The sequence below is a fragment of the Pocillopora damicornis genome, chromosome 9 (assembly GCF_964200805.1).
Source record: "Pocillopora damicornis chromosome 9, jaPocDami1.2, whole genome shotgun sequence".
NCBI lineage: Eukaryota > Metazoa > Cnidaria > Anthozoa > Scleractinia > Pocilloporidae > Pocillopora > Pocillopora damicornis.
The window spans coordinates 10,990,484-11,016,613 of NC_142678.1; the positions used below are offsets into that span (position 1 = coordinate 10,990,484).

The 26,130-nt window shown below is 36.1% G+C and overlaps 3 protein-coding genes, 1 long non-coding RNA gene and 1 pseudogene across 5 annotated transcripts in view; 3 read left to right on the forward strand and 2 right to left on the reverse strand.

Annotated features, from left to right (window-relative positions):
• Positions 1 to 1,472, forward strand: LOC149040079 (uncharacterized). Its single transcript, XR_016179645.1, has 2 exons — positions 1 to 281; positions 441 to 1,472. It is a non-coding gene; the product is annotated as an uncharacterized LOC149040079 (long non-coding RNA).
• On the reverse strand, positions 1,040 to 4,952 carry LOC113668514 (coiled-coil domain-containing protein 12). Of its 2 annotated transcripts, none has more exons than XM_027184425.2 (7): positions 4,820 to 4,952; positions 4,560 to 4,624; positions 3,852 to 3,943; positions 3,065 to 3,126; positions 2,633 to 2,667; positions 1,953 to 2,029; positions 1,040 to 1,346 (listed from the first exon to the last, which is right to left on the reverse strand). In XM_027184425.2, exons 1-7 carry the CDS (start codon positions 4,913 to 4,915, stop codon positions 1,267 to 1,269), a joined length of 507 nt encoding a protein of 168 aa, XP_027040226.2. In that variant the 5' UTR covers positions 4,916 to 4,952; the 3' UTR covers positions 1,040 to 1,266. The 2 variants fall into 2 exon arrangements, with proteins under 2 accessions (XP_027040226.2, XP_089038066.1); XM_089181940.1 differs by having other exon boundaries at positions 1,040 to 1,530.
• Positions 4,945 to 26,130, forward strand: part of LOC113668513 (tetratricopeptide repeat protein 21B) — a 27,688-nt gene continuing 6,502 nt past the window's right edge. Inside the window, exons 1-30 of the mRNA XM_027184424.2 lie at positions 4,945 to 5,127; positions 5,266 to 5,395; positions 6,158 to 6,435; positions 6,571 to 6,662; positions 6,824 to 6,863; positions 8,791 to 8,847; positions 9,729 to 9,829; positions 10,099 to 10,183; positions 10,346 to 10,444; positions 10,985 to 11,077; positions 14,685 to 14,784; positions 15,360 to 15,457; positions 15,816 to 15,923; positions 16,245 to 16,337; positions 17,171 to 17,300; positions 17,529 to 17,614; positions 17,909 to 17,980; positions 18,227 to 18,347; positions 18,750 to 18,847; positions 19,102 to 19,166; positions 19,286 to 19,375; positions 19,598 to 19,681; positions 20,161 to 20,233; positions 20,394 to 20,504; positions 22,078 to 22,130; positions 22,222 to 22,307; positions 22,784 to 22,910; positions 23,275 to 23,340; positions 24,121 to 24,223; positions 24,448 to 24,558. Of these exons, the coding sequence (XP_027040225.2) occupies positions 5,101 to 5,127; positions 5,266 to 5,395; positions 6,158 to 6,435; positions 6,571 to 6,662; positions 6,824 to 6,863; positions 8,791 to 8,847; positions 9,729 to 9,829; positions 10,099 to 10,183; positions 10,346 to 10,444; positions 10,985 to 11,077; positions 14,685 to 14,784; positions 15,360 to 15,457; positions 15,816 to 15,923; positions 16,245 to 16,337; positions 17,171 to 17,300; positions 17,529 to 17,614; positions 17,909 to 17,980; positions 18,227 to 18,347; positions 18,750 to 18,847; positions 19,102 to 19,166; positions 19,286 to 19,375; positions 19,598 to 19,681; positions 20,161 to 20,233; positions 20,394 to 20,504; positions 22,078 to 22,130; positions 22,222 to 22,307; positions 22,784 to 22,910; positions 23,275 to 23,340; positions 24,121 to 24,223; positions 24,448 to 24,558 (2,877 nt within the window). The 5' untranslated portion in view covers positions 4,945 to 5,100. The remainder of the gene's footprint in view (positions 5,128 to 5,265; positions 5,396 to 6,157; positions 6,436 to 6,570; positions 6,663 to 6,823; positions 6,864 to 8,790; positions 8,848 to 9,728; positions 9,830 to 10,098; positions 10,184 to 10,345; positions 10,445 to 10,984; positions 11,078 to 14,684; positions 14,785 to 15,359; positions 15,458 to 15,815; positions 15,924 to 16,244; positions 16,338 to 17,170; positions 17,301 to 17,528; positions 17,615 to 17,908; positions 17,981 to 18,226; positions 18,348 to 18,749; positions 18,848 to 19,101; positions 19,167 to 19,285; positions 19,376 to 19,597; positions 19,682 to 20,160; positions 20,234 to 20,393; positions 20,505 to 22,077; positions 22,131 to 22,221; positions 22,308 to 22,783; positions 22,911 to 23,274; positions 23,341 to 24,120; positions 24,224 to 24,447; positions 24,559 to 26,130) is intronic.
• LOC149040080 (uncharacterized) lies at positions 12,643 to 14,307 on the reverse strand (annotated as a pseudogene).
• On the forward strand, positions 24,565 to 26,129 carry LOC149040081 (uncharacterized). Its single transcript, XM_089181939.1, has one exon. It carries the CDS (start codon positions 24,632 to 24,634, stop codon positions 26,015 to 26,017), a length of 1,386 nt encoding a protein of 461 aa, XP_089038065.1. The 5' UTR covers positions 24,565 to 24,631; the 3' UTR covers positions 26,018 to 26,129.

Sequence of the window (26,130 nt, forward strand, 5' to 3'; positions counted from 1 at the left end):
GAACCGAAATAGCGGTATTCCTAAGAAAAAAATAAGGTCACAGATACAATCAAACCCTAAAATTATCGTAAAGTCAGACTTGTCATCGTTATTCTGGTGCATGAAAGAAGACAATTGAACTCCAGCTCCACAAAGAACATCACTTAGGAGGAAACGATCACCTCTCGTCGGTTATTCATGTGGGTTAGAGGAACTTCTTGGAGAATTGTGCGAGAAAATGACTTTTACAACTTACCTGCTGTTTACGCTGAATGTTGTACTTCATCTCTAATCTACGTTAGGTGATTTTTTTTTTTTAATCGCTCTCCATCTGTCAAATAAGGCATGCAAATGAAATTCGTCGGCAAATGATCGCAATTCGTTCATTCCGACTCCACAGCTACTTCTGATCATTTTGAACGGAAGGAAAAATCAGAGGTTCTTTTCTTTTTATTTTCCAGGCCTGATAGTCCGATGAATGGCAGTCAGAGAAATCACCCAAAGACCAATTTTCTTTAAGTTTTTACTTGTGAAGAGTTTCAACTTCCGCGATTCCTTCGAGATTGGCTTCTTCGGTCGGTACCACTGCGAGAAATGAAATCGAAGAACTGCAGTGGTAACATTACATTACAGAATTTTAAAAAACTACAGTCGGTTCAAGTCCCTATTTGCACGGCCGAAGAACATAGGCATAATGAAGTAATCAAACTCGCTCAGATATCTTTCAATGCAACACAATTACAGGCCGTAATGATTGTTCTCCTTGCTAAGCGAACACTTTCCATTCCTTTTTTTTCATTCATCGTTACTGCAGTTGTCGTTTTGATTTTCCCTTGGATTTATTTTTCTCCAAATTGACTTAAAGCACAAGGCATCATACGTCAATAGACTTTCTGCCTAACAGGGTGATGGGTCAATGTTTCTGTGGGAGATCAACAGACAAGTAGGCAATCGTGACTACGTTTGTTTGGATATCTTATGAATAATTTCTTTGAAACATTTCTCGCCTTGAAAATAAGAAATTATCCAAATTTATTTCCTTCATAATGAGTGTCACGTACATTAACAGATGGCTTTAATTCTGAAGTTTAGTCTATATACAACACGCGAGGCAGTTTTACAATGGACATTCTGGACGTCAGTCTGCTTGTCTCACAACTAACGTCCATTTTGAACACCAAGCGATAATGGCTTGACCAGGGAATTGTATTTCTGTTCTTTTTAGAGAAGCATTTCCTTGTACAAGACAAGCGTCCATTGCTCTAGGGTGAACACAGCTGATAATCTTCACTCTGCTTCATAGTTCTGTTCTGAGGCTGCTGCATTGACTGCTGCAGCTAAATCTTCTCCTTGCTGTAACCGATCTCCTAATGGACCAAAACCATTCAACGACTTGTATCAAAAGTCTTTCCATCTTAGAAGCAGTGGCTTCAATACTTAAAGAACTTGCTTTAGCACACAGCTCCAATACGTTTCCCCATAAGTCCGAAAAATTGAAAAAGGCCCCCTCTAATGTCCAAAGCATCCAGCCCTTCCCCTAAAAAGATTGCCCTATGGAAACAACACAAACAGTACTACAGAGAGGCTAAAGGGTTTTAAAAGAAATGTACAAGTTCTATCGTAATTTCCAAGGGGCAAATACCTTTTTAAAACAATATACAATGGTTCTATCCCTTACCTGAGTGAGTTAAACTGAAGCACAGGTAGATTCACAGATAAAATTGTGATGGGGGAACACGGGAATTTGAGAGAAAAAGAAAGAACCATGGGCACAGATTGGGTCTGCCCACAGAAAAGGACCTTCATATTCTTGTGGCAGTTTATTGTTCCACAATATCTTTCCTTAAGCTCTCCAATGGTAAAAATAAAATACACCATTGTTTGCAAGTTACCAGTATGCATAAATGTCATCCATTGACTAGAGGTTGTTAATTTACATCCCTTAATCCAAATGTGGAGACTCCAATACTCACTTATAAGTTCAACTATTGCTCTCTGTGTCCTTTTCTCTAACTTTTCAAGTTTCTTTGCAACATCTCGTTTCAAATCCCTAAAAAAATTGCTGTAGTTAGAACTATGGTAATCCAACTTTTGAAAGAGTCGTAAACAAGTACATCACTTGAGAACAGCTAAATAGGTATATATAACTTTCTAAATCAATAAATGTTATTGCTAGTTGCAGGACTTAGATGACAATTTTTTTAAACACTGTACATTGTGCAAAAAATGCTGTCAAAACATTGCAATCCAAATATGTTCAGGAGCAACTGTTTCTTAAGGAAAACTTTGCCATGATGAATTTCAAAAATCTTTCAAATATAGATCACATCTTAATATAAAGCAAAAGATACAGTCTTGAAGTTCCCCTACATAGCAGACCAGGGATCAATGATTATTGACAATTGTTATTATCTGAATTCCAAAACACAAAAGTTCATCAAGATCACTCAAAGTAATACAACAAAATGTTTTCCCTTGTTTTCTTTAACAAGTATCCATCACCTAGTTGGCTGATTTTGGTTTTTTGCCAGGAGTTTCAAATTCATTTTGGGTGAGTTTGTGAAAATACTACAGAGGAAACGCATCAAAGAGCCATATTCAGGTCTTAAAACTAAACAAAAAGGAAAAAAAAAACGAAAAAATCAGAGCTAACCAGTCAGGCTTTCTTGGTGCCAAGTTGGCCAGGTCCTGTAAAATAAGCAAAAAAAAGATAGTTGTTGAATATTTTTACAAGGAAATGCTTGCCATTTTACATTTTATATAGAGATGCTTTTTTTAAGTAAACATTCAAATCAGCATTCTCCTTATCATTTGTAGGGCTAGTGTTGCAAATTGTAGTTAGTAAATTTTCCTTCTCCTTGTTTTTGAAACTTACCTGTTGGGTGAAGTTTGATTCAAATTTTCTCTATCCTCCATCCCAAAAATAAGCCATAGACAACTGATAAATTATACTTCTTGATCTCAGGGTGACAGATAGTAAAGGATCAATATTACAAATGTAAATGTTGAAGGAACATAACAAGTACACTGCCCTTTAAATCTCAAGACATGTGTTCAGTCTACGTTAAGCTGTGGTTTTCCTTACCACTTCTTCTATAACTTTGTCAGCCTTTGCTTTCTCAAGGTGCTCTTGCACTTCATCTTCAACTGTAAGATAAAATAAGAGCCCAAGACACAAATATCAAATGAGTTCTAAAAAGGAGCTGTATCAGTATTGCCACAATAAAAAAATACAAATGACTTGAAGAAAGCAAAAGAATTCTGATATCAAACAGTTGAAAGAAGAAAATACAAAGGCTTATACTTTGCTTTGAGTCTGACAAGTCAGTTTTGTATTGACCAATCACAATAATGTTCAGGACACATAAGAAAATCACTAAACCACAAACCTATTACCATTTTCATTTGTGGCTTAGTTTTCTGATGCCCAATTGGGTTTTTCCTTTGAGCACAAAAGCATTCATTATTATTTCTGATGTTTACAGTTTCTGAATTTTGCCATTTTGAACCCAGAAAAAATAAAAATAGAATGGTACCAATGAAGAAGATTATCACAGATCATAGTCACAATCTTGTAAATTTTAGGCTAAATTATTCTCAATGAACAAACAATCATACAGTTTTTTAACGCACTTAATTCCCCCAGCTACATTTTCTTAGACAACCCCTTAAAAATACATGCAACAATAATTTTTCAGGTCAACTGGCTGACAAATCAAGACCAATTAGATAAAGCATCACCAGGATACAATTGCCACATGTCAATATTCATTTATCCATTTAATACTTGGAAAATATCTGACACAGAAATTTCTGATCAAGGAGGAAAGAGACCAGAAACACCACACACAGCTAAAATAGTAGAAACACACCTGAAAGAGGTTTTGTATTTGGTATTTTCTTTTCTTTCAAGGTCTCATCACGAGGCAGATAGTTTCTAAACTTAATCAGCCTAGCTGGAGGTCTATAAAAGAGTTAACAAGAACTAAGATAATCAAACTGTTATTTTCTCGGTTCCATGTCAAAACTTACAACTTTATTCATTATGAAATCATTATAATTTATACAGAGTGCGAAGCTCATGCTTATGTTAATTGCATAGTTGTGCATGCTGTGCAAGTGCAAAGATGACAATTACATAGTGTAACAAAACAGTGATGTAAGACCTGAAAAAGAGTGCTAGAAAAAGAAAAATATGATATAATGATATATAATGAAATCACTATTTTTGGATTCAAAATGAAATGGAATTTTAAATAATGAAACAAGAAAGAAAAAACTAAATCACTGTCATTCCTTCTTTAGCCCTCCCTTTACCTGACTTCTTACATCAACAGCACAAGAGAAGAGTTGACCAAAGTTACTAAGGATTTTTGTACACTGAATAGTTCAGATTTAATACAACTCTTCAGGCAGTTTGAAAACCAGTATCATTCGCTCAGTTCTATTGATTATTTGAATAAATTCTTCTGGGTATTACGGTTTACGAGAAAGAGACAAAAATTGTATGATAACATCTTTCCCGAGGCTCTCCTAGACGAGACAATCAACAAGGACGCCTGATCTACAAAAGTACTCACATGAGTTGAGATGACTCTTCCAGAGATCGCTTCTCTCCTCTCGTGGAGTCGCTATCGGTAGAAGTCTGTTGTGAGGAATAGTACAAATTCAACCGCCGTATTTGCTTTTAGTGTGAAATTCAGACTCGTAAAATGTCAAATCTTAAGTCTTAGATCCGTTACTGTAGATGAATGAGAGATAACAATTTGTGATAGTTGTTTAATTCATACTAAGAAGAGAAATATTAGAAAAAATAAAACTTTCATAATGTATCAAGCACCTGCTGCTCCGGTAATCCACTTTTGATTCGCATGGCTTTTAACCGCTCTCTTCGCCTGAGAGCTTCTTCCTCCAGGCTGCCCTCTACAGCCGCCATATTGACTTTTGAGAACCCACAAAGTCTTATGGGATTCACCAGAGCTTCATGGGAAATATTTTGGCCGGTCAAAATATGGCGGATGTCTGGTAACCAAAACACATTAAAATTAAGAACGTAATTCCCTCCTACAAGTAATATTTATTCTAAAAAGATTTACGAGTTAGTTGCAGAAGACATACAAAATGGCTTCAAGTGATACAGTTACTCTGGTAAGTATAGCTGTGGGAAGGTGACTTGAAAACAACAATTTGACTGAAGCGTATATCTTGTTGCCACGGTTGCCATAAGCTTATTTAGTTGGAATAAACGGCAAATGTATTTTTTTTAAACTTGGTTTTATTTTAAAGGCTTATATTAACTACTACTGTCGCGAGAAATACTACAGACATCTGCAGAATTCGTGTCTGGAGAGCTTGAAGAAGTATGGCAACGATCCAGTATTGATATTTTGGAAGGCGTTTGGAGTTTTAATGGAAGGTGTGACTAATTAGTGACTTATATGTTAACATGCATGGTCTATAATTGTCTCAGCCTTTATGAATTGGCTGTATTTTCCTTGTGTGTAAATTGAGTTTTTTTCGTCATTTAAGGAAGGAGACATCAATCATGCCTGCTGATTTTAATATTCAGAATTTAGGAAGATAATCAAATTTAAAGTGTTCCTTTTTTAAAGGTTATTTTTTGAAAAATAACCTGTCTGCTTAGCAGTGTGCCAGTACTAGGTCATAGGTTGTCACATTACTTCAATCCTCCTGGTAATTAATTGATCATTGTTTGTGCAGTAAAGGTATCTTGGTGACAAAAAAGATTTTAAAAAATAATAAGTACTTCAATGTGTAATATGAGGAAGGTGACATTATTTAAGTGGTTCATCAGGTGGGACATTTCAAAAGACCACAGATAATGAAAGACAGGAAACGTAAATTGTATAAAGCCTTGGCTAGTATAGTTGTAGATTGGCTTATTTGGGTAAGACTTTCACACAGCCCCTTACTTCATTATGCATTCAGTTCTTGGATAAAGAAAACAGTGGAGAAAACAATAGACTGTGCAGAAATCTTACCCATATTTGATACATACACATAAAGGTAAAAGTTGCTTAGTAGATTTTGTTGTGAAAGGATATAATCCAGTAGTTGAAAAATCTCTGCTTTCATTTGTCACAACCTTACTCTGTCTGGTCCACCATGACTGACCATAGTGATGAAGTCTAATTATTTTTCCTTTTATTAATCTCAGAGAGAGCCTCTGAGGCAATAAGGGAATTGGAAGTAATCAAAGAAAAGCCTGATGTCCTACTTTGTGCCACCATGGCACTCATTCATGCACACAAGAAAGCTAAACTTGTTGACAGAGAAGCAGTTCAAGAGCTGGAGGCAAAACTTCGTCAGGATAGGCAGTCATGCGGTGAAATGGCATTGTTTTTTGGTGGAATGTTTCTCTGGCATACAGGACGGCATGACAAGGCAAGAGAGTATGTGGACAGAATGATCAAAATGGCCAGTAATAATAAAGAGGTAATCAACAAGTTTGTCACTCAATGTCTTGCTCTGTTATGACCCTGGCATATATTCCTTTGTAACAATCTTTGCTGAAGAAGGGAACTGTGGCAGTAGATTTATGAAAGTCACTACTATTGATTTTAATTTCAGGGCCTTCTTTTGCGTGGTTGGATTGACATAACCAGTGGAAAGGACTCCTATGCCAAAAAGAGCATCAAAATGTTTGATGAAATACTCAGTGGGTTAGTGGCAGATAGTTAAGAAAGTGCTAATGTGGTACTAGTTCTACCATACTTAAGATGATTTCTGATTGACCACGTATAGCAGTTGCATATTCATCTGTTATTCTCAGCTCTTTTTTCAACTGATCACACTTTGAATTTTTTTTTCTTAATTTCAATAGGTCTGAAGTTGTTAAAAATCTGGATGCTTTACTTGGAAAGGTCAGAAAAGTATACTAGTTTTTAATGCTAACATGCAGTATTTTTTTCTTGATGAGTAAGGAGGGGTATTCTACAAATCCTGCAATCTGATTGGTATAGAGTTCAGAAAGTATTCTCTCATCCAGCCCACTCACACTGGGCAGTATCTTATCCACTGTGTGGCCTGTACATCACTAGCTTGGTTGTAAATTTATATAAATAAACTTTGGTTCGCCAGCTGGGCAGCATTTTTAAGCAAAGACTTTTGTCACAACCTTTTTAGCCAATAAATAACTTATCAAATTTCTCTTTCTCTCTTTCTCTCCAATTTCTTTGGTTTTTCTGTAAAAATTGATTTCCAAATGAATTATTTTTGTGATACCAAATGTATTTTTCAGATGGAATAAAAGAAGCCAAAAAACAATTTTAATTGATAATCCTTCTCAAAAAGCAACTCAGAAAGTTAAAACAAGAGGATTTTGCAGTTAACAATTACATCAATCAATTTGTTTTTTGTAAAATGTTGAGCAAAGTTTTGAGTTCTAATATTAAAAATATACTTTTGCTGATTCTTTGCAAGTCCCATGAATTTGGACATATTTTTTACATTTCACAACAGAAACCCAAGTAATTAGATGACTTAAAGTTGCATTAAAGTTCCCTAGGATTTGCTAGAATTTGACTTCAGTTTTTCAGTGGAAGAGAGGAAAAATTTACACATGCCATTGCAGGAAACAAACAAGCAGACTCTCAAAACTTCAAAAGTACATTTGAATTTATGTACAACTTTATTTTCTCTTTTATCTACTTGCTCAAAAATTGTTCTTCATATGGAGGGTCTTGCCATAATTGCAGCCCTAAATCATTAGGGGTTCTTTTGGAAGGCATTTTGTTACGTGTTAGAAAAAATTAAAATGTTAGAAAAGGTTGTGATATTCATCGTGGTGAATAACAATAAAAGCTAAGTTTTCTGTTGGTCGCACAATGTAGTCATGTGTGATGTAGATCGCAACGTTTTGACTGCATACTGCTAGTCTTCTTCAGAGGATGAGGTCGACTGGTCATGTGTGATTTTATAAAGCATAATGCTCTGCTGTGATTAGTTGTTTTTCAACAGCTCTGATTGGAGCATTTCGATCCTTACTGTACATTCTGTGATTAGCTCCCTCAGCAGTCTACTGTCACATGGCTCTCCCATTGTTATGTCTTTTGATCATGGGCATCCAAGCTTCTGGAATTTCTATTCTGCTATCCCTTTTGATATTGTTAGGGTGAAGTCTTATATGAATTGCCTCTTTGACCCTGTGCGTGTAGTAATAAGGGTCATGATCAATAAACTTTACTTCGTTTCAGAGTGGCTTGTGTCCGGTGTAATTGTAGGCATGCTCTGAAATGGCAGAACAACAAGGATCAAAATGCACCAATCAGAGCTGTTGACAAACAATTAATCACAGCAGAGCATCATGCTTTATAAGATCACGCATGACCAGTTGACCTCATTGCCTCAAAACGTTGCAGTCTACATCACACATGACTACATCGTGAGACAAACGGAAAACTTAGCTTTTATTAATTAAAATGTCATTTACCATCCTAGGTCAGTCCATATTGGGACAAACTGTGCCCTCTGTCTTGAGTATCAAGACCTCAGGCACAGTTTTTCCCAATATGGACCTCCCAGGTGGTGAATAACATATATTAATTGTTTGTGGAAGAACACTGATTGGTTGCATTGATTATAGTTTTTTTATGCACCTTATTTTCAAGTAAATCATACACTTTCACATTGTCTATGCACTTATACATTTGAATTTTCTTTGTTTTTTTTCCCATAAATAAATGAATAATGAGAAAATAGATGGAAAACAATGTGAAGGAAAGATAAATGACTTTTCCATTCTTTTTGTAAAAATTAAGGTAGATTTTTTTTCTTTATACATGATAAAAGGCAAAGTACTTAGAGACAAAAAATAACTTCAGTGGTGCACTGGAACTCATCAATCAGGTAAGTATGTGTTTCAAATTTTTTTAACAAAGCAATCATTTGACACCACTTTCAACTGACCTATTCAATCGTTAGTAGTAATAATAATAAAATAATAATGGTAACAATAATTTGATAATTACAACAACAAGTTATTAACACTATTTCCAACAAGTAGCTCTTCATCTGTTAATAACTAGCTACAATTAATCATTCACAGTTGAAACAAATTTAGGAAAAACTATAAAAAAGTAAATAAGAAGATATTTGTTCCAAAGTTAAATAACTAATTTTTGCAGTGGTTTAAGTGGTAAAATTGTCATAATAGAAAGAAAAGGACTGCTCACAATTACTTTACTGCTGAAGAAATTTGTTTGCTGAAGGCAAAGTGAATATTGTTGAATGGTCCCTGAGACAAAGTTGAGGGAGTTAATTACTATAAAATATTTGTGGATCCTGAGTAGGATAATTGTTTTGGTATTACTATGAATAAATTAATTTCCAGTTGAGTATCAATAGAAATCTAGGATCAGTTGGGTTTGTTTAACTTTGCTCTGCAACTGGTCCAGAGCACTTGTGCCATTCTCTCCACCAAACAGATGCAAAACTAAAAATAACTATAACTTGGTCATTTGTATTGTCCCACACTGAACCAGTTAGCTTTTTTTCAATTTTGAGTTCTCATTGGCTAATAATAATGTAAACTTTGTTATGATTGATTGCTGGGATTATTTTGGATTTGGCTTTTCAATACCCAATTAGAAACTACCAGCATTTGCTTTTGTTTTTTCCTCCATTTTAAAAATAAGTCCTTAAGTGGTATAATCACCTTGTTTGGGAGGAAGCAAGATTTTTTGTGATCCATTTTTTACACATATCAACCAGTTGAACTGTTTTTACAGGCTGTGGTAGGATATCCAGACTTCATACCTGCTCTGATTGAAAAAATGAAGCTACAGCTTGCTCTGCAAGACTGGGACCAAACACTGGAGACAGCTCAGAGGTAGACAAGAACCAGCAGATAATATAATATGCATCTCTTTGGTGGAAAAAATGTATATAATCATTTAATTAGGGATCCTAAATTATGTTCCCTATAGGGCTTCTAAGTACATGAAAACTTGTACAATGCAGCTATATGCTTTTCTCTCTAATGATTTGAAAATATGTTGTATATTTTAGAGTGAAATTAAAGTAACAAAGGAGAGATTTCAAGGATCAGTCTGTGTGTCATTTGTTACCATGATTCAGTTATAATGATTTATCTTTTAGAGCCCTGAATAGTAGCAGAAACTGTATAGAAGCACAGCGGATGGTTGTTCTCTACACACTGTGTCGAGATGGAAAGTATAATGAGGTGAAAAAAGAAGTTCTTACTTTATTTAAGTTTTTTATAAAATAATGAATCTAAATACTGACTCACTAGTCAGAGTTAGTATTTAATGGTAGAACATGTTCTACCATTAAATTGGTAAGAAAGTTAGGTTGTTCTTAAATAGATGTGACATCTTTGTTTCAGGCCTCAGACAGGCTAGGAGAATTAATTCAGATGGTAGACAGATGTGAACCAAGGAATTCTTATCTATATCATGATTTGTCCCAAGCAGTCAGCAGATTGGTATGTTACTACAACTGTATATTGTTTATCAAGCTAAACACTTAGAAATTTCTATAATAATAATTTCTATTCTTTGTTAAATCATGAATCTCCCTCCATGTATTGGTTGGTGGTCTTGGCCATTTGCAGAGGAAAGCTGTTACAAATTTATTGATAAAATATCATTTATTACTGCTGATTTGATTATAAATAATATAACTGAAAGGTTTCTTCTCTAGTTAAAATTTTAATCTTCCCTAATTTCAGACACATCATTATAACATGTTCATACACAAAAACAAAAGGAAAAACTACAGTTCCAAACCAAGCTAAACTTGAAAACACCCATATATGTCATGGGAAAATATACTTGTACTGAATTTTTTGTAATCCTTCATCCGACTGTATGCACCAATAGAGACCTAGAATTAATGTCAAACCCTGCCAAAAATATTTGATTTTAGTTTGATGCTTTTGCAAAGGTCCTGTAAATATTTGATGTGCTTGATAATGAAGAGAAGTTTTTTTCAGTTAGTAATTAACACATTTTATTGTTTTCAGTGTGGCAGAAATGATTTAGTGTTGCAACAGACACTGACACTGGTGGAAAGAGCACAATCACTTGCTCCTAACAGTGCAGAGTTTCAGACAGAAGTAAGTACATGTACATGTGAGTAGTTGCGGTTAAGGCAGCAGCTATTATGGGCTATGCTGTATATCTTATGTACAGTTTATTACTTAAATGTGTTAATTGGAAGAATTTCATCCTAAGTACCCCTAAAAAGTTCTGCATGCACAGTAAGTTAAAAAATTAAAAAGACAACTGATTTTGAGATAATGAGTGCTCTTAGGATAGGAGATGAACTTTCTTCATTTGTCTCATGATGGAGTCACTTTGGATGTTGATTGCAATATTTCAACTGCAGTACTGTAAGTCTTCATCAGGTGATGAGGTCTGTTGTTTACATGTCACTATTTGTAGCAAGTTGGTTCACTGCCAATATTGGTGCATTTCGATCCTCATTATTATTCCAGTTGTTAGATGGTTTTCCCTCATAGGTCCTTATTGATCGGCTGTTGTATTTTTTGATCATGGGTATCCAAGCTTCGGCAATTTTGATTCCACTATTCCTATTAATGTTGTTGGGATGAAGTCTTATATGGATAGCCTCATCGATCTGTCACCTTACATGTGTACCAGTGGAGTCATGATCAATAAACTTAACCTTGCTTCAAATAGGAATATGCCCCATTTTGTTAGCATGCTCCGAAACCACAGTACGAGAAAACTGTATGTCTCTGTCATGTTCCTTTATCCTTTATCCTTTATACATTGAGCTCCTTGTTTTGCTGATATACACTTTGCCACATTCACATGAGATCTTGTAAATGGCACCTTCTTGTTTTGTACTAAGTGAGACCTAAGTGTTGTGTCAGACTTGAAAATGGTCCATATGCCTTGATGTTGTAGGCAGCAGCAAAAAACCTCAAATACACCCTCTATGTAATGGAGAACTGCTGTTACCCTTGTTGTCTTTGCGAGTTTTCATATAAATGAAGAAGGATAACCATCAGAAACAAGTATTGATGACAAGTGTTTCTTTTCCTTAGAGGTAACTGACAGTTTCATTGTGAGGTGTTTGGCTCACTGGTATAGACACTTAACAATACCACACTTCACTGACTGAAGGTGGTGTGAATCATAGGCTAGGTACTGGTTAGTGTGGTTGGGCTTTCTGTAAACTGTGGTAGTGAGAAGACTGTCCGAGTCCCTTGTAACTGTTGTTTCATGAAAAGGAATGGTGTTATCTTTCTCAATTTCCATGGTAAAATGAATAGTAGGCTGTCGACTGTTTAGATGTTGTAAAAAGCTGTTGACATGGTCCTGGTCTGAGACTGTGAAAGTGTCATCTACATATCATTTCCAGATCTTAGGTTTGTAAGTCGCTTTTAATTTGCTATCCCCTGTTCCTCAAATTCTTCAATGTAGATGTTAGCTATAACTGCAGAAAGAGGGCTTCCCATAGCAGCTCTGTCTTGCTATTCATGAATCCATCTGTTGTACTGGAAATATGTCAATCTTAAGACGAAATTCAAGAGGTCGGCATTTTGTGTAGGTGTTAAATTTGTGTGGGTAGCAAGATCAGCATCATTCTCTAGTTTTCCCGATGTGTCTTGAGCTGCACCCTCAATCAGTACATTTGTAAACTACAATTCTATGTCAAAAGATACCATGACCTCATTATCATGTACTTTCTCATGACTGATGGTTGACATGAAGTGCCTAGAGTTAATAACTGAGTAGTCTGACTTCCCTGTCAAGGGGGAAAGGATATTGGCTAAGTATGCTGACAAATCATAAGCATGATACAATTGGTCTGAACGGTATGTTTGGCTTGTGTATCTTAGGTAAGCTGTAGATCCTAGGTGGCTGTTTGTGCCTAGGTTTGATCTTCTTGTTGATGGTTTCTGATAGATGCACACTTTGTTTCAAGCTGAGAAGCTCGTCAGTGTGTTTACAGCTTAGCTGGTTGGTTGGATTTTTGTTGAGGAGATGGTACAGACATGTTTCAAGTAACGTTTTCATTTTGTTGTAGTATGTGTTTGTGTCTAGGACTACACTAGTGCAGTCTTAGTCCACTGGCAGGATAGTGATAGTGTCGTCTTGTTTTAGATTCTTAAGGGCTTCTCGCATATCCTTAGTGATGTTAGGCTAGGGTGGTTTGGCCTGTCAAAGGATACTGCTTACAGTTTGTCTTACAGTGTCTGCTTGCTCTGAGTCAAGCGTTCTTATTGCTGACTTGACTTTGGCAACTATTTCAATGGCTGGGATGTTGGATGGAGTTTCTGCAACCCTTTCTTTAGTAATGATACCTTGGTATTGCTAAGGGGGTGTGAAGATAAGTTAATTACCAATTTGTTTTTGTCAACTTGAGGTGGTGGTCAACATTAGAAACAGCAGAAGCTTGTTTCCTGTGGACAAGTTTCAGAAGCTTGCATTGTTGTCTATCTTTAGTGGTGTTAAATATTCTTTGGGTATTAACTCTGATTTTTTCAAGTATTTCACTGGCCTCATCTGCAAAAAGAGCGGCTGTTATGCTCCTAGCAATAGACTCAGTCTCTTTTTTCCCATCTCCCTTAGCTCTCTGAGTTAGTCGTATTTGTTCCCTAAGGAACCTTTTGAAGGCTAGTTCAGCTACTCTACAAGCCCCTTTGGTTGGTACTGGTGGTGGGACCCAAAGGTCTCGAGGAATTATAGGTATCCAGTCAAGTTGCCAACCGTTCAACTTGCCAAAGCCAGCTCACCAACGTATAAAATCAAGTAGAAACGTTGGTGAGTTGATTTCCAATCCAGTACAACTTCAAGTGACATGATGAGTCTTTACAGTGTTGTTGTCACACAATAACTCTGTAGCATCTGAAGCTTTTTTGGTCATTGGCAATGTTCACCTCGCTTTATTCACCTTGAGATCCTTATAAGCTTTGTTGGAAATGAAAAGAATTGTTTTTTACTGATGATCTTGTCCAGAAAGCCAAGTTTTCTTTAAAAAGTTGTTGTCACACAATAACTCATTTGCGTCTGAAGCTTTTATAGTCATAGGCAATGTTTACCTTGCTTTATTTGCAATGAGATCCTTATAGACTTTGTCGGAAGAAAAAAAATTGTTTTTTCGCTTAAGATATTTTGCTTTTCTATATGTTTAACTTCTAAGAAGTTGTACTGGATTGAAGACCAACTCGCGGACATTTCTACTCAATTTTATATGTCGGCAAGTTGGCGTTGGCGAGTTGAACCGTAATTCAAATGATATGGTTCTTAATACACCTTGCAAGAAAGGTGAGGTGGTTGGTATAGTGAGTGAGCTTGTGTGAGCATCATTCATGGCTCATAAGTGCTCATATTGGTTGATATTTGTGTTTACACGAGAGTATGTAACATGGTTGAGGAAGGAATGAAATACTGTACCAGTATATGACTGGGTTTTGAAACTCAAATTTTGGAAAAAAAAATTTTCTTAGAAAAAATTGAAATTAAATCATTAGAAATACTGATTTAAAGTTTCTCTGTAATGTTTTGTAAAGTCATCACTTGATCATTTCACTCTTTATAATCAACAAAATAAAACTGCATTGAGCTCAAACCCAGACTTCTTTATTTGGAGTGTAGCATGCTAACCAATAGACCACCATGTGTCACATTGAGTGTAAATGGAATTTAATTTGGTGTCTAACACAAAATTTTTTAACTTTGGGTTCACAGCTTGGAAATCAGCTCATCTTATGTCACCGCAACCGAGAGGCAATGAAAGCCTTCCGCACTGCCATGAAGCTTGATGAAACAAGTGTACCAGCACTGACAGGTTAATGATGTTTCACTTCGCATTCATTTTGAGAAGGCCATTTATGAGTATCAATCTATTCATGGAAGTAGACAAGGATTTGTAAGAAAACTGTAACTATAGACTCCCTACAAGTGTTCAGTATACCATTTAAAAAGCAAAAGGTCAGGATATTTATTCCACAGGTAGGTGCATCAGTGGCTATCAAGGAGGGTTTCATTTTGAGAGAATTGAGGTGGAAACAGGAAAATAAAAAACTTACAAAATTTACCAACCACCAAATGTGTTAGGTATTCATCTAGAGTGTACTTTATTTCAAAGCTTTAATTAATGGCTCAACTTAGGCAGATGTTAGTCGTGCATCTCACATGTATTTCACAAAAGCAACTGAAAAAGTTGTAGGCCAGTGTGGTCAAAAACATTCTTGATGAAGGGTTTATGAGACAATTTTATGACCTAATAAACATTGACAAAGGCTTATTATGGCAAACATTCATGAAAGTCCAGCAGATGATGTTCACAAAGCTTTGAAACTCTGTGCCAAATGACACATTTAGGGGTTACATTTAATTCAAGCATTGTGTCTTTTGTGTCAGGGATAATCAGGTGTCAGCTGATAGATGGACAGCTTGAGGATGCTGAGCAGCAGTTAGAGTTCCTGAATGAAATACAACAATCTATTGGAAAGTCATCTGTAAGCTGCCTGTAGTTTTAACTGGAGTGTGTTTCCAAAAATTCTTGATCTTTGGATATTCTGTCTTGACCTCTATTCTTGTAGCAAAAACCTCAACAATTTTGCTGGTTGTTTTGCAGTTTAATACTAGATTAGATCCAGATGGTTTTAGAGTATTACAGATTTGTCATGTCCTATTTTGAGATGGGTTATTGAACTTCTTTAACAAAGAACATCCGAAATCACCTTACTGTGGTTAAAATTATTCTTAAGGGTAATTTCATTTTCACCCATAGTGGCTATTTGAATCAAGATGAAACCTTGCATGCAGTTATTCCTATTAAATGGAGCAAATATGAAAGCAATTGTGTTTCCACAGGAGCTATCATACCTGAGTGCTGTACTTCAAAGGCAGAAAAACAAGCCAGCTGAGGAAGTCATCACCCTTCTAAATGAAACCATTGATGCACATTTTTCCTCCCTTAAGGTTAGATGAACTAATGGACAGTGTAACACTTGAAGTATTGTCATTGTAAATAAAATTGCTTAGTAGATGACTCATTATGAGTTGTATAACTGCTAACAATTTACTGATGTAAAAAATTTTTGTCAAAACTCTTGAGGAAGCACTGTTAGCTCACTGGGAGTTGTGCATATATATTCTGCAAATGAGCTGCAATCAGACAGATGCTGGGAAAAGATGACCGCATTCAGTTCAGCAGCTTGTGAAGTTATATAATAATTAACCTATTTTGAGCTTTAGCTTTTAGCTTGCAGATTTTTAGTTTTTGTTGCTTTTGTTTTCCAGGGTCTTGCCCTTGGTGTAAAGTATTTCTACTGCTTGAACCCAGATTTTCTTCTTCAAGTGATTAATGACTACCTCATATTTGCTCCCACTGAAGTAAGTTTCTCAACCATAGAATTTGTGTCTGCAGATTGCTGATACATGTACATAATATGTATAATTGAATAGTTAAGTTTAATTTATTGGATGCCTTTACAGTGAAGGTCAATTTGAAACACAGAAAAGCCAAAATGGATATGGATGAGCAAAATTTTTGAGAAATTTGGTGTCCTGAAAGTTGGAGGGCCAGACTCCAATTTGAAGGGCCCGGTTTGCTTTTTGGCAAGGTCTTTCAATCTGTTGTTTTCTTGGCAGAGACGCTTTGGTGGATATTTACCAAGCTGTGAAGTGGTGAGGTAAACATCCACCACTTTCACAGACACTGTGGTGATTGATTGTTTTAGTATGTACCACAAAGATACCAAAAAATGTTAAATAACATTTCTCCCAAAATACTAAAAAATGGTGGGAAATTAAACTCTTTTTGTCTTTACAATGATGTAAATTGTCTTTACAGCTGCTTGGAGGTGAATGATACTTGTTATTCACTTCTGCACAGTCAGCATGCACTAAAAGCACCATTCACTTGTGTGGTATGTACTAAAACTGTTTTGTCAAGTTTCTGTGGCAATTTGCCATGGAAACCTAACAAAACATGTAGGGATAGCCCTGCAATGGACTGGCATCGAGTCCAGGGTGGAGTTACTGTAGTTGTAAATGTCCTAGTCATGCCATGCCACTAAAACTGAGGTAAGGTCCACTAAAATGGGACATTTCACTCATAAGCTGACTTTGCCTTCATCATATGAGAAGAATGGGCAAACATGTCCTAAAATACAGTAACCTTAAGCCCTTTTAAAGTTTTTGATTGTGGTTCAAACTGTTGTCAGGCTCAAAGCCCTGGTCAGCCTCCTCCTCCACTTCTCAAACGCTGTGCAGCTGTGTTGGATCCTTTGACAAAAAGTGTTCCTGGATTACTGGAGGGCTTGTACCTAATGGCTAAAGTCAAGTATTTATCTGGTAAGAATTTGATTGTGCAAAGGAAAACAGCAAAAAGATTTAAAAGAAAAGAGGCAAAAACAGTGGTAATGGGGTGGAAGTGTGGCAACTCACTAGATACTATTTTTGGTTGAATGAATTTTATTATTTGTAATTCCATCTCACTCGGTTATAACAAACTGTGTGTGGTACATTAAACCCACTACCTTATAACCCATGAATTCTATGGACATTGTGCTTTTCTTCCAGGAGAAACTGATGCTGCTAAAGCCATGCTGACTCATTGTTTGGACCAAGATCCAACATTTTCTGATGCACATCTTTTGATGGCCCAAGTTAGTTGATGCTCTTGTTTTTTTAAGGGTATTTTTGTAAGACCTGGAACCAGGAAGTAAAGAAAATATCACTTATTGTGGTAAATCAGAATTTTGTATTGGTTTAGTTAGTCTATAATACATTGTCTGAGGGGCTTCACTTTTGGAGTACAATTAACTCATGGTCATTACAAAAAAGCACATCCCATATATAGATGAAAATCACTAGGTTTGCATAATTCTGTGAAGACAGTTATAATGCATGCATTTTCTAAACAGTTATGACACTTTTCTTTTTCCGTATGCTATCAACAGATTCACCTTCTGCAAGGTAACTTCAAACTGTCTGAGCAGTCACTTGAAGTGGGGCTTAGTTACAACTTTGAGGTGAGCTTGTGTCATGAAAGCATAACATTCTTAATCAGTTCCAATAATCTTTACCACTTCATGCGTGTACATGTAGCTACTACATTTGTTGCCATGTTTAGGTTTTTGGGAAATATAGTATTGTTGCAAATCTAAACCTTGACTGAAAATGAGTGTGGATGGGGAAAATGAAAGCTTTTTATATTGGAAAACTTAAAATGACTACTACATGGAAAACATGTTTTATCTTCAATTTGGGTTTGTTAGGTGAGGAACCATCCACTATATCATTTGATAAAAGCCCGAGTGCAGAGAAAGATGGGTCATCCAGAGGAAAGTGTTAACACCATGCATGCTGCCATGAATCTTCCAGGAGTTAAAAAAGCAGGTAATATTTGTTTGGTTAAGAATATTCATAGGTAGCAATGTTTTAAAACCTTTGCATTTCAGAGGCATTAGATGATAATCATTCACGTGGTTGATAAACATATTTCTATGATAATAAAAAAATTCCTTAGTTTGTGAATTTGGTTAACCCTTTAACTCCCGTGAGGGACTAAGACAGAATCCTTCTTGCAATAGTACAACAATATCAGTCACACAAGTGATTAGGGATTGTTAGTTGAAATAAATTGAAATTCTGCAAACTGTGATGACAGGAAGAACTGTACAGCAGATGGTAGGAGGAATTACCAATAAAATCTTGGGAGTGAATGCTGTATGCATAATTATCACTTTGCTTTTAATTCTTAATCAGCATTTTTCTTCTTTCATTTTTGTATATTTGTAGTCTCCAAAGCACAAGGCAAGAAAACAACAATAACTGCCAGTGATAGAGCTGCTGTATTCCTTGAACTTGCTGATGCACATATGGAGGCTGGACAATTGGTAAAGAAATTTTGAACAAACACCTCGCCACATCAGCAAGTCTCTAAGGCTCAATTGATCTATCCTACCTTTTACTTTGTGTTGCTTGACATTTAGAAGCCTTTTGTCCACTGCATCAAATTGTACTCATATACTGTGATGTTAAGTCACAGTTCACCATAGGTTGGAGGTATTCCTCTCTAGACTTCCACTTTGTGATTCTATGAAAAAAAAAAACATTCAACTCTTTTGTTTTTTTCCTCTTTTCTTTGTAGCATGAGGCTACTAAAGTCATGCAGGATGCTTTACATGAGTTCACTGGCACCCCAGAAGAAGTCAGGTAAACTGAGAAGGCATAAAACAACAACAAAGAAGTAATGATTGATACTTTAATTTGAAATTTGGTTAATATCCAGAGTTATCTCACATAAAGGTGGGGATTTTTTTTTCTGTTGTCAGGATTCAGATTTCCAATGCAGACCTTGTGTTAAAGAATGGTGATACAGAGCAAGCCTTGACTATACTTAGACAAATCACTCCACAGCAAAGGTTTCTAAGTTATTCTTTAAATTTTGAAAAAATGTTTTGAATAAACCAGTAGACAAGTGTAATTTCTTTGATTTTTGTTATTGTACAATGGTGCCTTCTATATAAATTGTTTTGTGAATAACTTAAGTTCTTGAATTTACAATAAAAAACTTGATTAATTTTCAATTTTTATAGATTGAGTGGTTGATATCTTAAGTAATTTATTTTCTTTTCTTCTGGCAGTTACTACATCAAGGCAAAGGAGAAGATGGCAGAAATATATTTACATCATCGCAAAGACAAGCGATTGTATGCAAGTGTTTACAGGTCAGTTTTCAGTCCAGGCTCACATAATCACCAACCAAAAATTTCATTTGAAATTGTACTTATGAATGTTGGCTTTAGTTAAAGAAACACATGTGAATTGTCTTTGAGTTGGCTAATATATATATATATATCACAAACATTGGTGGTTTCTTTATTTGTTGTCTGTAATTGTGTTAACTCTTGAGCCCTTTTGTTTATACAGAGGGTTTTCATGTACGATAGGAAAACTTCCCTCTTTTTATCCAAAATACTTTTTTTCTTGTCTATCTTTGATCTTTGATTGTCCTGTATGAACTAGGTAGAAAAAGTGAAAAGTAAATGTCAATGAATGAATTTTAAGAAAATGCTATTTGGATAGCATGATAGCAAGGTATATGATGTCTACACTCTTGTAAACAGTTTTCACTACAACCAGGAATTGAAACATATTTGAGTGTGTGCAGTAAACCTCAATATAAATCTAATTTAACATACTGCAGGGAACTTGTTGATAAGAACCCTAGTCCTCACACTTGTCTGCTGTTGGGAGATGCCTATATGAGTATTCAGGAGGTAAGCTAGTAACCTTATTTGAGAAGCTAAATATGTCCGCTTTATGTGGATGGGGAAGAACTTTTGTACTGTGAAAGTTATTATAAAGCTTTTTGGAAGAATGTTCTATGGAAATACAATATTGTATCACTTGTTATCATGTTTTTTTTGTCACATTAAGCCTGAGAAAGCCATTGAAGTTTATGAGACAGCCCTGAAACGAAACCCAAGAGATGGAGCATTGGCAAGCAAAATAGGACAAGCACTGGTGAAAACACACCACTATGGCAAGGTATGGTATGGGCAGTTCTCTTGGTGATGGCTTTAACAAAAGTAATAAAAGAGAAACGGAAAACCAGTTAACGGAAGAAAAAATTATCAAAATGTTTTCAGTTGTTAAACAATATGGTTATATTGCTGTGGTTTGATGAGAAGTAAGACTGTTCCTGTTGTTGTTGGTTGTTGTTGTGTGGTGTTGTAGAATTTGACTTTGGAGCCATGAGAACATCAGTTACAATGCCTTAGTTTGTGTTCAGAATTTTTGTGAGGTTAAATGCATGTTCTCACATTTTAACCCTTTAACTCCCAAGATATCATAAGTAATTCTCATTACACAACATCTGCCCTATAGTTCTTGTGATGTTTAGAGAATTTGGTTTTGGATCAACTAATAATTCTCTAGTTAATATTTTTCTTTATTCTCATCACTTGCCTGCTTGGTATTTCATTGATATTGTGAGGAGAAATTCTGTCTTGGCCACTCATGTGAGTTAAAAGGTTAAAGTTCAAATGATTGTGATGTCAATAGTCACACTCTAGGTGTTTGATGGAATGATATGACTGGAAGGAGAGCCAGGCTCCACGATTAATATGATTTTCTAATTCACTGTGGTTTGGGATTCCAAAGTGTTACATTGCTGTTCAAGAATTTCAGTAACTTTACTTAAAATGTGACTTAGAATGCTGCCATTTTGAAACTGATTAACCTTTTTTTTGTGCATGACGTAACAGAGTTCAACCTAGTTGGCAGGAAATGCAAAGTTTGGATCTCTGACAGCTACCACTTTTATTATCATACATGTAACAACTTGTACTTAAAGCTAAAAGACAGTGCTTAGTCAAACAGTTTCCCAAAATTTAATAAAAAAAGGAAGGGGCTAGTTTCTGTTGTGTTATTGGGAAGTGGCCAGGTTGCTGACTAAGATTAAAAATGGCAGTTTTTGCAGTGCAATTCTGTCACTGTTACGTAAATTTCTTTAGGGATGAAGAATGATTGTCTGAAGCTTAATCTACCCTTAGTGGCATGTTTGTACACAGTTGAACCTGTATCAAGTGGCACTACATTAATCGGTCTCCCTGTATTAAGTAGTCAGTTGTCAAAGTCCTGAAATTCTTTCCGCTTAAACACTGCAATTTTCACCTCTATTAAGCCATCACCACCTTCGTTAAGCAGTCATGGCCATCCTTGACTGAGTCTCAATGGCCTCCTTGTATTGTCTTCCACTTGTATTGAATGATCATTTACAGTGGAACCACTCAAATAAAGCTAAAAAAATCTTTCAAATGTATTTAATCCATGTTTGTCTCCGGAAATCAATGTTTAACTTTATTTTTCAGCAAGGTTTTGTACACTTAGTAGTCAATTATCCTTAGGGTTAGGGCATTTTATATTTTTTTTTCAAATACCCATTTTGTAAAAAACTTGTATTACACAGTCAACCTCTAATGAGTGGTCACCCTGCCATTCCCTATTAGTGACCACTTAATACAGCTTTGACTGTATTTTTGAACTTATTTCCCTTATATGATTTGTATTAATTATGCTGTGTCAAGTTATCATATTTGATTCTGATGCTTTTTTGTAGGCCATAAACTACTATGAAGCTGCTTTAAAATCAGGACAGCAAAACTTTTTAAGGTTAGTCAAAACTTTGGATCACATATATAGGCTAGTTTGGTGGTTTATGCCATCTATGTGAATTATCTCCCTTTTGTTTTTCCTTTGCTAGGTATGATCTTGCTGAGCTGTATCTAAAGCTGAAAAACTATGAAAAGTCAGACAAGGTCATCAAGTTGGCTCTGGAGCAAGAAAAAGGTAAACACCTTTAAGCCTGTTATTTTTTAAACCATAATATTTCCAATTTTGATGCTAATGATATTGATTGAGTTCAACAACATGGACAAACTGAGAAATAGGTCACTTGACTTATTTTGACACCAAGAAAATAGGTTAGAGGTTAATAGGGATTTTCAAACTTACATAAATGTGTACTTAATTTGCATTGTAAGATGTGTCTGCATGAAATTCCAAGAAACAGTGGAGTAAAAATAGGCATGTAGCTGCTTGGATCTCATACAGTTATCCTATTTTGATACAAAAATGTTACCCTTGACTAGTAAATAATTTTCATGATAAATACTTGTGTTGAGAAGCTAAAGGAAAGGTGCACTTTCAGCTGTTGGCTTTAAATTTAGGAAGAGATTTCTTTTCTTTATCTACTGAGCATCTTCTTCAGAAATGCAATTTATTCCTAGTGCAATTCCTTTCCCTCCCTCTCTATTCTAATACAGCTAATGACCTTCCATCTCTGATGGAAGAGGCTCGACTCCTAGAGCTTCAGGCTCATGTTTATCAAAAGTCAGGCAATGCAGAAGAAACCCTCAAGACACTCACAAGGGCCAAGGAGGTTCAAACCAGGTGAGATGCAGTGAGAAAAAGTTTGGAAAGGGCCCTGCAAGATTGAGCAGTTATGAAATATGGAATATAATGCTGCAAGAGACTTTTAAATGTATGCTTACAAGTGTAAGTTTGGAAGCTACAAGCTAGTTGAAAGGAAACACACTGACTCTCCTGTCAATATGATGAAAAAGCAACATACACCAAATCAAAGTCTCTTTTTCTAAGATGTGTTACTCAATGTTTTGCATTTGTATGTACCTAAGAAATGTGTGAAATTGTTAATGAACAATTCCAGTAACCAAATATTCATCGAAGTGGTAGTAGCTTGTGATCCTTTGTAAATATTAGAAATAAAATCTCTGTATTTTAATAACACTTCCAGGGTTTTAAGAAGAGTTGGGGTGGAACAACCAGATGCTGTCAAAGCACAAAAATTGCAGGCTGCAAAGTAAGTTAAAAGTTTGTTATCTTTATGGTACCATCAGACCCTGTGGTGGTAGAATTGGAGAATGGAAAGAGTGACACCACTAACCCATTGAAACGTTGTTACTTTGCTTTCCAAATTCCAAATTCTTTTACTATAACAATGTACTTGATCCCATTTCCTCTAAACATTACATGTGTATCTCCCAGAGATACCAAAATGCCAAGTTTATTTTCAGAAATTCATTAATGTGTTGTAGGAAGCTGGACTTCTTTGGCATAAACTTACTTAAAAATTTCTTTCATGTAAAATTTGTTTTTTTGGTATGATAAAGAAGTGCAGACTGAAATGAGTGTTTCTTTGTAAACGGCAGTTGGCTTCCTACAACTCTTTTGTGAAAACAGGGTCATTTTTTGATAAGATCTATTTGTATTTTAGTGCAAATTAAGGCATCTGTCAGAGTGTTTAGGGGAAGATAGAGGAGGTCAATTTATGTAACTGAAACTGGGTGCAATAGGGAACAATACTCAAACATAATAATTAACTTATTTCCACAACACTTGTTAATACTCACAAGCAAGACTTTTAGAAACTTCATGGAGCTTTAATTCAGGTTATTTTTAATAAAGGTTCAAACAGTTGTTTCATTCATAGGTAAAGCAAATTTCCTTAAAGCAAACAAACACATACCAGTCCCAGTTTTTTTTTCAAAAGGTGTTGTGTAATCCCCTATAATATTTTTCCCTCAAGGTATGCATGACTGCACATTTATATGCCTCAACATATTGAAATATGCTTTGACAGAATCTGTGCTGAAATGGCAGAATTGTCTACTACTGCCAGAGAATTTGAGAAAGCCATAAATTACTACAAAGAGGGACTAACATATGATGAAACACATGTACCAGTAAGTATTACAAACAGTTTTTTTTAGTCAAGTAATATCCGAGTATTGAAGTAAAGTGAAGCCTAGTTGTCAAGTTGACACTTACTTAACAACAATGACCGGCAGATAGATATAGAGTGATAGAGATAGATGGTCAGTGAGTAACAAACAAAGTGCAAGACATGTTGTTTTCTTGTACTTGGTGACCGTCATACTCTAATCTGATTCTCTGTTTTGTCTTGCAGTCCATGTTAGCACTGGCCAGACTTTATTTGACTGTGGATGATTTAGATGCCTGCCAGCAACAATGTGTTCAGCTTCTTAAGATGGATGCTGAAAATGATGCTGCAACAGTGGTAAGTAAATCTGCTGTGTACAAAAAAACTAAATACAGTAAATGGTTTGAACCCGGGGGTAACATGTTGCGACATGTTGCGACCTATTGTTTCCTTCTGTGGTTCTCCGACATACCAGCTGTCCATGTTCCTAACGACAATACTACAACCGCTCACCGACAAATCCAGACGAAAACTACAATCCACCGAGGACTTCATTAACGCCACTAAGACTGTACAGATACCTGACGACTACAAGCTAGTGTCATTTGACGTGAAATCACTTTTTACAAGTATTCCACTTCAACTGGCACTACAATGTACTGAGACTGCTATCCTTCAATCTGCCGACCCTCTATCGCTACCGACAGAGGACATTATGGACTTACTAAACCTTTTCCTGACATCAACTTACTTTCAGTACAACAGCAAACACTACAAACAGTTACACGGTACAGCTATGGGGTTTCCAGTTTCTGTTGTTGTAGCAGAAATTGTGATGCAGAACATCGAAGAAAGCGCCCTTTCGACTTGCCGACAGACGATACCACTTTGGTTACGCTACGTTGACGATACTTTTACCGCCGTACGACGCAACGAAATCGACGCATTCCACCACCACCTTAACGAACAAAACACTGACATACAGTTTACTAGAGAGGTCGAAGAAAATGGTAAACTACCTTTTCTAGACTGCTTGGTAAGCCGTGACGACAATTCACTACGGATAACAGTTTACAGGAAACCGACACATACCGACAGATTACTGGACGAGTCATCCTACAACCCGACATCACACAAAGCCACTACTGTCAGGACTCTTACCCGACGAGCGCAATTAGTATGTAATACGACAGACAGCTTATCCGACGAGAACAAGTACCTTAACCGTGTTTTTTCAAAGAACAACTACAGCGAAGACTTCATCCAACGTAACACTCACAGACCTACTACTACTACTACCAAAACTAACGACAACGCAAGTTCTACGACCACAGCCACTACACCAAACATAAAGGGCATATCTGAGAACATCTCACGCATCCTACAACCATTCAATATCCGCGTCGCTCACAAACCCATTACAAAACTACGTCAGTTACTGACTAACATCAAAGACAGAGACGAACCGAGGAACAGACAAGGAGCAGTATATAAGATCAATTGCTCCGACTGCCACGCCTCCTACATTGGTGTGACTGGCAGAAACCTCGCAACCAGACTGACTGAACACAAACGAGCGACGAGGAAGGGCGGTGTCAACAATCACATTGCTGAACATCACCGACTTACGAACCACACTATTGACTGGGACTCTGCGCAATGCCTAAACTACAGCACCAACTACTTTCAACGACTGACCCTGGAAAGCTGGTTTACTAACTTGGAACAGACTCCCCTCAACAGGTGTCAACCACTACCGACACCATACAAACGACTCATCCACGACATTACAAACGAACCGAACAGAACGACCTAACTAACTCACCCACAAATCCGGACGTACAAGTCAGTGTACATCTTTTTACTTATCCTTTGATGTTTTTTTACAGTTGGTAGTGTCCTAACTGTATCATTATTTTATTTGTGGTT